This window comes from Solanum stenotomum, chromosome 12 (assembly GCF_019186545.1).
Source record: "Solanum stenotomum isolate F172 chromosome 12, ASM1918654v1, whole genome shotgun sequence".
Lineage (NCBI taxonomy): Eukaryota > Viridiplantae > Streptophyta > Magnoliopsida > Solanales > Solanaceae > Solanum > Solanum stenotomum.
In genome coordinates this window covers 48,215,220-48,228,853 of record NC_064293.1, presented here as the reverse complement: position 1 = coordinate 48,228,853, position 13,634 = coordinate 48,215,220, and the positions used below count along the sequence as shown (strand labels likewise).

Here is a 13,634-nt window from a genome sequence, read left to right as displayed (position 1 = left end):
ATACTTATATAGAGCATCCGGTTTAAGGTCCGACCTCTATTTCCCAGATACTTATATAGAGCATCCGGTTAGAGTTCCAGCCTCTTATACTTGTTACTTGTGATTGGTTACTTGGGTATTTCTTGTGAGCATCCGGTTCGAGGTCCGGCCTCCGTACTGTCAAATTTTACTAATTAGGGTTGAGGTTCTGATTCGTGTTCTTCGTTCTTGGGTTCTTTTATGCAATTCTCTTTAGTTATAGTTATTTTGTGTACTCGTCGGGCTTATGGGAGTCCGTTCGGGTTTTTATTTAACTTGCACACGAGTGTACCTTCTGGGCTTATGGGGCCCCAGTTAGGTGTAGTTAGCTTATACATTACTTTAGTTAGTTCTTTGTACACTCGTGTGCATTCCCTTGTTAGTTAGATTTTAGTTCTTGACTTCGGTTTATGTTATTCCTTCTTTTCATATTGCCTTTACTTTTCAAGTTCAGTCGGCCTATGATACCTACTGGGTACCTGTTGTTTTGGTACTCATGCTACGCTCTGCATCTATTTCGTGATGCAGGTCCGGGCACTAGCAGCCAGCGTTGATCGAGCTTGGAGCAGACTGATCCGGAGACGGGAGTAAGCACACGACGTTTTATACTATTTCAGTCTTCATCTGTATATATAGACTTGTTTTTTACCTTTCGAGACAGTCCAGTCTCTGTTGTCCACTTTTGGGACTTGTACTCATTTTGTTAGTAGCTCTGTACTAGTGACTTCCAGGTTCTGGGAGGGATCTTTATTTGTATATATGTTTTTGGTTTGCTTCCGTCTGTTTATATTGTTATTTGCCTACTCTTGTTTAGTTTCTACCCTCAGACCCATTACTTGTTGTTCCGGGTTACGGGTTGGCTTACCTACTGGTAGGTTATAGTAGGTGTCATCATGACTTGAGGAATCGGGTCGTGACATATAGCCTCCTATGTATTTCTTCTAAATGAAAATATTATTTACATTTATCTATATTACTATATTATAGAAGACTCTAGGAATGACTATCATTGTGCCAATAAGATCACTATTAATGTCCAATATATTTATAAAATATATAAGTGGGCTCCACCACCTTCCACTTAAATACTACATATTATATATTATTAATTACTATACTATAAATCACTACTAATATCCAATATATTTATCAAACTATATAAGTGGGCCCCACCACCTTCCACTTAAATACTACATATTATATATTAATTACTATACTATAAATGACTTAAATACTCCATGTTGACACCCAATTTTGACCCTCCACAATATAAATTAATCATTTCGAGCTTCTCCAATTTCAAACGATTTAAAATTATTAGTTTTATAAAATTTCTAAAAAAAGAATAATAATAAAATAAATAAATAAATAAATAATAATAATAATAATAATAATAATAATATAGTTTGCAAGTTATTTTAACTAGTTTCGTCTTATTTTATAATTTTTAGATAATATATATGTTTTACACAATTATGTATATAATTATTATATTTTATGAATATTCAAAAATCGTCTCAAAAAGAGTTTGTTTTATATTCAATTAAATTAATTTGGTTTAAAGTATAAGTTATTTATTTTATTAGTTTAATTATTCGTATTTTATATTATTTTGTCTTATTTAATTTTGTTGATTTGAAAAGCACATTTTATTTAAGTTACGTTATTTTAGTTATGGCCATAGTTTTAAAATAATTAGTTTTATAAAAGTAATAATAATAATATAGTTTGCAAGATTTTTAAATAGTTTTGTCACTTTTCTTAATTTTTAGATGATATATACGTTTTACATAATTATGTATATAATTAGTATATTTTATGATTATTCGAAAATTGTCTCGAAAAGATTTTATATTTTAAATACTTTGATAGTGAGGGTCACAATTTTGAATTAATAAATCTTGTGAAACTCAAAATACTTTCAAGTTGTATTTAAGGTAATTTTGTCACTTTTAATGATTTTTTTTAATTATTTTTTTTATAATAGATATGTACATTTTACAATCACGCTACCTTACAAATATTTGGAAATCGTCAAAATATTTTACATTTTAGTTAAAATATTTTATTAATTTTCTTTAGTTTAAGTTATAGTTATAATTTTGAGTTAATTAGTTTGTAATTAAATTAATTATTATTTTTATAATCAAATTAATTACTTTATTTCGTTAGGACTAAGAAGCTCGTTAATTAATTTATGAAATTCGCCTTGTTTAAATGTCAACCAAATTCACCGATTAAATTCAATTTGGCTACAATTGAAATTCATTTGGCTATTGTGTAATTGCAATGCTAGCCACTTCTCACCTTATCCTTAATTCTTTTTTTTAGATAAAAAATTGGGCCATTTATTTGTCATGTTTCAGCAGCCCATTACAACTCTATCAACAGCCCACCAATTCAAGCAACTTTTCTAGCCCATTTTCTTTTTTCAGCAATCCTCTTTTGTTTTCCAATTCGTCCAGCCCATTTTTCCCATATATGACAACATTCCCAGCCCAATCTTAACACAAAGAAACCCAACTCAATCAACATACAGCAGCAACAACAATACATACAACCCAATACGTACAAACAGTACCCGCCCCTGTTACTCTTCTTCTTCACGCAAACACCGAAATTCAGCGAGCAAATTGCGCTGCAAATTCGGAAGTCTCGCCCAACTACCCTGCAGAACCCATACCCTAGTCAAACCCTCACATCTCCTTTCCCCCCTTTTTCACGGAAATCAACTTTTTCCCATCCCTTCCATTGTTGACTTGAGAGAACAAAGAAAAGAATTTGAATTTCAAAATTAAAATTTTTCAATCCGTTTTCCCCCCTTAGATCAGCCTTTTCCTCATCTATTTAAGATAGTTTTTTCAATTAGGAGAAACAAGGTGAAAAAAATTACAAGCTAAAAGGCTAAGACAAGAAATACACATTCTATTTATTCTTCTGGTTTCCTTGGGGGTTGCTGGAAAAAAAAAAAAAACTCGCCAGAATCCTTGGAGTTTTTCGAAGTAGTGGTGATATAGTTCGCTCTAACTCACTCGTTTCGTCTCGGTTCGCTGCACCGGAAAAGGTAATATCCTTGTTCTTTCCTTTTAGACGATGTGTGTTCTGTTTTGTCACTACTCCAGTAGCAAATTTCTTCCCGCCTTCAATTGTTAATTAGTGACTCGTTATGCCTCACTTTATTGTTGGTTGTATTCATGGTATCATTGTGGCTTTACTGTCTTGTTACATGTCTTTTTTTACTAGAGATATTTGGTGTAGTAACTTGCTTTCTTATTGATTCATGTGTATTTTTTATTCAAATCTCTAGTTCTTAAAAGTGATAAAATGTTTATTCTCCGAACTTACTGATCCTAATTTAAAATTTAAGAAGTTAAAAGTTCCGTTGTTTGTGATTATTATGATTTAGAAATATTATTCATGATAAGTGTTATAGTAGCCCAAAGATATGATTTTTATTTTTTTTATTGTTGCTCCTGGAAAGGCATATGGATGCATATTCCTTGTTTCTTACATTTTTAAGCATGTCCATTTTTGTAGGCAAGATATCTTTGTCTATGTCACGTACATGAGCTTGCATTCATTTTGTATCATTACTGCTCATCACTCGTGTTAGAAAAAAATAATAAGTCCTCATCAATTTTCCCTTTGGATTGCTGCTTAAATGATGTTTTATTAATGATGATAAGCGAGTGTTAACTTGTTTATTTTGTTGCTTTGTCTCCTTCATAAATCATGAATGCTAATCCTATTTATTTATTTTCACATGTACTATCGGTCGAGTTCAACCTAGACTCCGTCTTCCTCTTGCATTGATATTAGGTTTTGAAACCCAACCTTCTTTATGTTCGGGTCGGCCTCTTCATAGTTCGAGTAAAGGGAAATGGTGAACAGGGGTTAAGGATCGATTTTAGGCACCGAAAAGCCCCAAAATGGGTTGTATATTTACTGCATACAATATTTATACATTGATATACATACTGGTTTAGGGCAGCAAATACAGGTCAAAAACGCAAAAATACAGGGCTAAGGTGAAATATAGGTGTTCGGAAGCAAGAGATACATGAAAAGAGCCTATGCACACGTTGATATACACTGATATACATCAGCTGTATATCAAAAACGGGAATTGGGTTAAGCCCAAAAATTCCAATAAATTTGGTCCAAAAAGAGGACCAAATCAAATTTCTCTCTTACTCTTTAATTATTTAATTGTGATTATTTATTGTTTGTTATTTAACTCTAACTTTATAATTTTTAATTAACTTAATTAGATTCCCCAAAAGATAAGTTATTTCCTTTGTGTTGGTTAACTTTTAATTTTTTTTTATATTTATTTTATCTATTTTATTAATTAAATATGTTGGCCAAATTATACAGTTTTAAGTTAAATCTTTTGTTCTAAAAAAAAAAAAAACAACAACAACATATTCTTTAATGTCTCCCACTCAAATCACTTTTTACTCGTTTAAAATTGGTTTAAAGGGTCAAAGTATTTATTCCTCAAGTAAACTAAAAAATAAAAAATAAAAAAAATAAAAAAATAAAATATATATATATATATATATAAATGTATAAATATATATTCTTTACTTGGTCATTTTCTCAAAAAAGAATTAGTCAAAACTTTACTTTCATTCTTCAATTAATAAAAAAAATGATTGTCATGCTTAATTTTATTGGCTTAAATTATTTATTTCAAAAAATGAGTTAAAGAAAATTCTAATTAATCTAGTTTTATATTAATATTCTAATCACTTGTAAGTTAATTCAAATGTTATATTTTTGGATCTCATTCTCTAAAAAAGTAAAAAATGAAATATAAAATGTTCGTTATTTAACTATTCTTCAGAATTAATTGAATATTGTAAATTATCATATTTTCTTTTATGTTAAACCATTTTCCTAAAAATAGTCATAATAATATTTTAGTCAAATCGCAGGTCAACCGCATGTTAGCGGGCACTTCGAATGCTTAAACCCTTCTCGAAGTGTAAATTGAACCCCGAACCCTCTTTGGTATTTTCAAATGATTTTTCTGTTTAAATCTTTGAAAATTATAAATTTTCTTAATTTCTTTAAAAAAAATTAAGTGGCGACTCTTTCTAAGTATTTTTTTAAAATTGTTTTATACTTAGAACATTTCGAAAAGTGATTTTTCTAGAAATAGAAAATTACGACACAACACTCCATATTATCTATTACAATAATTAACAATTATTTGACACTTTAAATTCTATCAATGCCATATAAATTAGGATAAAAAACCTAAGATATGATATTTAAATATATTTAAAAATAATATAAGTAATACTATACATTACAATAATTAACAACTTAATTATTTAAAACTTATATAAAAAATTTAATTGACTCTCTAAATTCTATTGGTACCACATAAAATGGATTATATAATAAACATATATTGTTTGAAATTGATGAAAAAGAAACAATAAATTACAATAATTAATAAAAAAATAGTCCACTCCAAAAAATCTATCAATTAACAACATATATTGTTTGAAATTGACGAAAAGAAACTATAAATTACAATAATTAACAAAATAAATCTCTCGACTCCAACAAATCTATCACTTAATGCCGCATAAATTGGGACATGACAAATAACATATATTATTAAAAAATTAGGTTNAAAAAAAAAAGTACTACAAATCACAATAGCTAACAATTTAAAATATTTTTAAAATCATATAAAAATTTCAATAACTTCTCAAATTCCATAATATAACACTTAAATACTACATATTATATATTAATTACTATACTATAAATGACTTAAATACTCCATATTATCTATTACAATAATTAACAATTATTTGACACTTTCAATTCTATCAATGCCATATAAATTAGGATAAAAAACGTAACTTATAATATTTAAATATATTTAAAAATAATATAAGTAATACTATATATTACAATAATTAACAACTTAATTATTTAAAACTTATATAAAAAATTTAATTGACTCTCTAAATTATATTGGTACCACATAAAATGGATTATATGATAAACATATATTGTTTGAAATTGACGAAAAAGAAACAATAAATTACAATAATTAATAAAATAAATAGTCGACGAAATTGATGAAAAAGAAATTATAAATTACAATAATTAACAAAATAAATCTCTCAACTCCAACAAATCTATCAATTAATGCCACATAAATTGGGACATGGCAAATAACATATATTATTAAAAAATTAGGTTCAAAATGTATTATATAATACAATAATTAACAACTAATATATTAAAGAGACATATAAAAAAAGGGTTAATATTTGAAATTCTGTATCTGCCACATAAATTAGAACAAATAGAGTAATAAATATTATTTTCAAAATTATGTTAAAAAAAAGTACTACAAATCACAATAGCTAACAATTTAAAATATTTTTAAAATCGTATAAAAATTTGAATAACTTCTCAAATTCCATAATATGACATAAAGTAAAAAAAAGTGTTATAAATCATAATAAATAGTACAATATTTAAACTACTTTAAAAGTATTATAAATTGTAATAAATAATACAACAATTTATATTACTTAAAATTTAACGACTTAAAAATATTTTTTAAAATGTATTAAAATTTTGGTTAAATGTCAAAACTTTACATGTGCCACATAAATTGAGACATGGAGAGTCACACATATATTTTTTTTAAAAATTACATTAAAAGTATTCTATCAATTAACAACATATATTGTTTGAAATTGACGAAAAAGAAACTATAAATTACAATAATTAACAAAATAAATCTCTCGACTCCAACAAATCTATCAATTAATGCCACATAAATTGGGACATGGCAAATAACATATATTATTAAAAAATTAGGTTCAAAATGTACTATAAAATACAATAATTAACAACTTAATATATTAAAGAGACATATAAAAAATGGTTAATATTTGAAATTCTGCGTGTGCCACATAAATTAGAACAAACAGAGTAATAAATATTATTTTCAAAATTATGTAAAAAAAAAAGTACTACAAATCACAATAGCTAACAATTTAAAATATTTTTAAAATCATATAAAAATTTCAATAACTTCTCAAATTCCATAATATAACACTTAAATACTACATATTATATATTAATTACTATACTATAAATGACTTAAATACTCCATATTATCTATTACAATAATTAACAATTATTTGACACTTTAAATTCTATCAATGCCATATAAATTAGGATAAAAAACCTAACATATAATATTTAAATATATTTAAAAATAATATAAGTAATACTATACATTACAATAATTAACAGCTTAATTATTTAAAACTTATATAAAAAATTTAATTGACTCTCTAAATTCTATTGGTACCACATAAAATGGATTATATGATAAACATATATTGTTTGAAATTGACGAAAAAGAAACAATAAATTACAATAATTAATAAAAAAAATAGTCGACGAAATTGACGAAAAACAAATTATAAATTACAATAATTAACAAAATAAATCTCTCGACTCCAACAAATCTATCAATTAATGCCACATAAATTGGGACATGGCAAATAACATATATTATTAAAAAATTAGGTTCAAAATGTACTATAAAATACAATAATTAACAACTTAATATATTAAAGAGACATATAAAAAAGGGTTAATATTTGAAATTTTGCGTGTGCCACATAAATTAGAACAAACAGAGTAATACATATTATTTTCAAAATTATGTTAAAAAAAAGTACTACAAATCACAATAGCTAAAAATTTAAAATATTTTTAAAATCATATAAAAATTTCAATAACTTCTCAAATTCCATAATATGACATAAATTAAAATAAAAAAATAATATATATTGGGCCCCGTGCTGGCACGGGGTCCTATATCTAGTTATATAATAAATCATGAAGGTCCTTAGCGAAAAAATAGAAAGATTGTATGTTCTTTTATGACATTAACTTTTTAATTTCTTCTTGATAATTTTGTGAAGAAATTGTGGATCCTCTATATTCATATTTGTATTATTTTGTACGAGTGATGATGACACATCAAAAGAATCCTAACTTTTTTAAAAATTATTATTATCAAGACGATTAGTCCAAGTCTTTGTGTTTTAGCTTTGTCAAGGGCAAGTGAATTATGAAAGATCTTATTTTTTGTTTTCTTCAGCTTAAAAATCTTCTCCGTAGGGCCATATCAATGGAACTTGACTAGTCTATCCAAGAAAAAATGGTGAAACTATTTTATACGTAGCTTATATACTTCTGAATATTATTCGCTACAATCCAATCGATATATATATAATTGATAAATTCAATAAAAACATATCAATTGGGACATTTGTGGAAATTCCGTGACAAGTTCATAAGTACTCATATGGAGGTTGTGTTAACTCCTAATTACTCATATGGAGGTTGTGTTAATTACTGTAGTAGTGATATGCTTTTTCAACTACCACTGAAAAATCAATTGAGTATTCCAGAGTTGACCTCGTCAAACAATGACAGAGAAATTAAATGTGCAAATAATAGGAATNGGGACATTTGTGGAAATTCCGTGACAAGTTCATAAGTACTCATATGGAGGTTGTGTTAACTCCTAATTACTCATATGGAGGTTGCGTTAATTACTGTAGTAGTGATATGCTTTTTCAACTACCACTGAAAAATCAATTAAGTATCCAAGAGTTGACCTCGTCAAACAATGACAGAGAAATTAAATGTGCAAATAATAGGAATTTATTGCACTAAAAATGGGAACCATATATGTACCCAGGAGAATACAAAAAGGAAAAAGAAAAACAATAGAAATAAAAATAAAAATATTTTTTTTAATTGGGGTGTCTATCTTTTCTTGTAGGCCATACAAAAGACTTTTCGAAGCCTATTAAGCTCAATAATTCCTCTTAGCCATATAGACTAAAGACAACGTGAAATGAAAGGTATTGAATTATTTTCTTTCGAATTTTTGGATGATTCTGTTAAATTTTGAACTGACTTTTCAACACTAAAGAAAAATGAAAAGGAAAAAAAAGTGTATCTACTTTTGCATGTTTATTAACCAATGATATAAGAGGTATTTTCTCTTACGACATCAACTTTTTTTTCCTTTTAATAATTCTTTGAAAATGTTGTGGATCCCTCCATGTTCATATTTGAATATTATTGTACATGAGTGACGATGACACATCAAATGAGAGTCGTGTATTACAGGTAAGCAAACAAATAATTACTTGCTGTAAAGTAATTAATAATTCCATCCCTAGCTTGGTTTGATTTGTTTTATTTATCAAAACTGAGAGGGTAGATGCAAAACATACATCCACTGTATGGTCTGTTCATCTCTAAATCAGAGGTCTCAAGTTTATGTTTTGAGTATGACAAAATTCTTGGTTGGAAGCGCTTCCTTTTGAATGAGGTCATACGCAACACAAATCTAAATTAGTTGGGCTTTAATATAAATATCAGATATCAAATGGGAAATAAAAAAGCAAAAGATGCAAAACAAACAAAAAGAGGAAGCAAAGTTCACCCAACAAAATATAGTGAAACTATTTTATAGCTTATATACTTCTGAATAATGGCTTCAATTCATCTACATATATAATAAGGACATAAATTCAACAAAGGCAAAAGAAAACAGAGAAGAACTAATATGTAATTTATCATACTAGTTATAACAATCTCATCGACCCGATGGATTCAAAATCTCTGAGAAAATAGTGTCACTCTTCAATTTGTCATCACTATTACTGGTCATGGATGTAGCACTGCTTGTGTATTTTCCTCCAACTTCATGTGAACCTGAAAATGCCTCGAATCCTTCGTCTGTAGATATATTGGTATGATCATTCATAATCAAGGGGAAAGACGGGCTAGTTGGGTAACTGTTCAAGTCCATTTTGTGACCTCTATTATCAGCTGCATCTTGAAGCTTTAATATAAATTCCAAATTCCAGACAACGTCATTCATTGATGGCCTTTGGACTCCTTGATCCTTCAAGCAATTATATGCTGCTTCTGCAAACTTGTTTAAGCACTCTGGCGCAATTTGTCCTTCCAAATTCGGATCAATTATTTGTTGAAGATTTCCTTTTTTACAGCTCCTACAAGCCCAATCAGCCAAATTCACTTGCCCTTTCGGCATGTTAGGAATTAATGCTGGTCTAGCGCACAACACTTCGAATAACACCACCCCAAAAGAATACACATCAGATTTTTCTGTCAATTGTTGTCGCTTATAGTATTCAGGATCTAGATATCCAAAGCTTCCTTTCACAACAGTGCTAACATGGGTTTTTCCTGATCCACTAAGTGGACCGATTTTGGATAACCCAAAATCTGAAACCTTAGCAACCCATTTATCATCCAATAAAATGTTGGTTGACTTCACATCTCGATGAATAATGATATCCTTTTTACCTATGAAATTAAATTTAACGATCATATCTACTATAGATAATAATAACTTATTATATTAAAAATAATTAATCTTTATCTTTTTTACCAGTAAATCACTTAATTTACTCAATACATACTTTAATATGGTACCACAGCAAATAGAAGTATAGAATTAAGTGACCGTATACCTGTATGGAGATAATGCAATCCTTTTGCTGCGCCAATGCAAATCTCAAGGCGTTTCTTCCATGGAAGTGGAGCATTACCAGTTTTGTACAAGTGATCACGAAGAGTTCCATGAGACATGTAATCATAAACCAAGATCATCTCATTGTTATCATCACAATAACCAATTAAGGACACCAGATGCACATGCCTTAGCTTTGACAACATGTGAATCTCTGTTTCAAACTCGCGGACTCCTTGCTTTGATGAAGGATTCAATCTCTTGACTGCAACTATGGTTGCGCCGTTGTCTATGTATCCTTTGTACACATTACCGAAACCTCCATTGCCAATCACAGTTTTTTCATCAAAATTACCTTCTGCGGTTTTTATCTCTTCTAGTAAAAAGTGTCGGCACAGATCGGATGGTAGCGCTGATGAGCCTGAGCCCCCGGTTCTTTGGGTTGAGTTCGATGTAATTGACAAAGGGATCCATGATGACTTTGTAACGCTTGTATGAAGTTCTTTTCCCCTTTTCCACCGCCGGAAAATTAATAAACAGAGAATTGAAAGCAGAGCAATTCCGCTAATAACAGCTACTGCAGTGATAACAGCAATGATGTGTGATGATGATCTCTTATTATTGTCGTTTGGTGGTGAATTATTCGGAAAGAAAAATTCAGGATTCGGCACGGAGAGGTTTCCATTTGAGTCCAACTTGAAAATTTCTAAGCCATTTAAGATAGCATTTTGATACGCAGAATCTGGGTTAGGCCTCAAATCAAGTGTCACGTTTTGCTCACCATCTTGGTTTCTAACATTAACCACATAGTCTTTGTACACAGGGATTCTCCAGCCTTCACTCCATTGTATTACATCAGCCTCTCGCTCTGCTGTTTTGTTTCCGATAGAAATGGAAAAACTTCTATCGTTTATTTCTTTAACTTCCGGCTGAATCTCACAAAAATGGAGCCTGAAAAGATAATAGAAGCCAGAGTTTAGAGGAAATTCCCAATCCAGTCCCGGGCTGTAATTGGCCATAGTCCTAGAGGTTGTGTAAACTATGGTTGGCGCAGTATAAGCCGGGGTTTTAGGAGTGTAAGTGATGTTGGCATCACCAAAATGAGGAGTTTGATAGCCATATCCAACAACAAATGCATCATCTGACTCCCATACACGATACATCCCTGTATCCTCTGTGCTACCAACTAAATTGCCTCCCACGTTCAGCCTGTACAAAGTTTCAAGAGCAGTGCTGTTATTGATGTTATATGGATTAGTATTCCCAGCCAATTTTACGTCTCCATGGATGTAAAGATCAGTTGGCATAGAAAGTATCTCAATCCCATTAACAAAAGCATAAGAGTTTGGTGAAGGAGAAAATGTTAATTTGAGTATCTGAGTTTCATCAACATTGATGACATATTCTTTTTGAATTTGTTTACGACTACTTGCGGAGACTGTGAGGAAAGCACTGAAGTTACTCAAGAGGGTTAAATGATTAGCTGTGACGGAGAAAAAAGATTCAGCTTTGTTGAAGCCGGAGTAATTGGCAGGGTAGAAATAGAGACGGAGGAATATTGTGCCAGGGGTAACACGGAAAGTGTAGGTGAATTGAGATCTCATAATACGAGCACCAGTTGTATAAGGAACTCTATTGACCGAAGGATCTTGTTCAGAAGCTGTGGCTGTTGTGGATATGCTTGAAAAGTTGGAAGGTAAGAAATTTGGAAAGTGAGTATCAGTATCCCATCGACGGTCAGTATCGTCGGTGGTGGCTGATTGTGCGCCACAGTTAAGCAAGACATAGACAGTGGCGTTATACGGTGGCGGCGTGGTAGAAATAGTGGTGGTTATGAGCTGTAAGAAGAGAAAGAAAAGTAAAGTAATGGTTGCCATGGGCGTTTGTGTAAGGAGATATTAGTTGTTCCAAGGAGCAATTATACACAACCATTGGCAAGACTTGAGTGTTGACTCTCTAAGGCATTTCCTCTTCTTTTATCTGTGGTTCATATGCCAAAGTTGACCCAGTCTTCTTCTTTAGTCGTTGCTAGTATTTTTTATGATTATTAAATAATTTCAGATACGATAATAAGTTCTCTTTGATTTTTTTGTAATCAAATTAAATACATGTGATATAGTTGAAATTTTGAGATTAAAATGTGAATTCGGACATTGATGCTCTAAGCTTGTTGAAACAAAATTTATATATTTGAAAATAATGTACCAACATGGGTTGTGGTTAAGGGTGGCAACGGAACCGGGAGGTTTCGGTTCCGGTTCCGGTCCGTTCCGGTCCGTTACTGGTTCCGTCTCGGTTCCGGATAGTGCCGGTTATATCCGGACTTGTTCCGGTCCGGGAGGGGTAACGGGACGGAAACCGGGATTTACCGGTCCGTCCCGGTCCGGTTAGTCCCGGTTCCGTCCCGGTCCGGTCCGGTTCCGGTCCAGTTCGGAACTTCTTTTTTTTTTTTTTTAAATCTGAAAATTTGAAAAATAGCCGTTGGGCAACGGGTTTTGGGCCCCATCAACGGCTCTTTCACCCCATAACCCCCCATTTACACCTCCCTACCTCCCAAACTTTTTTTAATACCCCAAACTTCTTAAAACTACATTTTCAACCTTTTTTTTTAACTATAAATACCCCTAATCTTTCATTCTTTTCACTCACAAAAATATCTTATAATCTCTCTACTCTCTACTCTCTAAATTCTCTTATTCTCGACTTCTCATTAAAATTACGAATTTGATCTTTGGAAATTGGAGCTTCAAAATTCAACTTTCAATTTTCGCCTTCCGGTCATAAACGTCTACTTTTTAAGTAGACGTTTGGTACATTCGTTCCAACTCACTTTTCATTTAGTTATTTATTTGTTTACATTTAATTATTTATTTTGTGAGTAATTAATCTCTAGTCTCTACTTATTTAGTTGTTTATTTGTTTAAAACTTTGCTAATCATTTTCGTATTATATATAATTTGCTCACTTTTTATATTTTGAACATGGATTTTGGAAAAAACATTATTGAAAAGGGTAAAACAACCATAGTTAATTCGTT

General features: G+C 30.3%; 1 protein-coding gene across 1 annotated transcript; it reads right to left on the bottom strand.

Annotated features, from left to right (window-relative positions):
* Positions 1–9,558: 9,558 nt before the first annotated feature.
* Positions 9,559–12,612, bottom strand: LOC125848928 (receptor-like protein kinase FERONIA). Its single transcript, XM_049528896.1, has 2 exons — positions 10,599–12,612; positions 9,559–10,431 (listed from the first exon to the last, which is right to left on the bottom strand). The coding sequence occupies exons 1-2, from the start codon at positions 12,472–12,474 to the stop codon at positions 9,695–9,697; spliced, it is 2,613 nt and encodes an 870-aa protein (XP_049384853.1). The 5' UTR covers positions 12,475–12,612; the 3' UTR covers positions 9,559–9,694.
* Between the last annotated feature and the right edge of the window lie 1,022 nt (positions 12,613–13,634).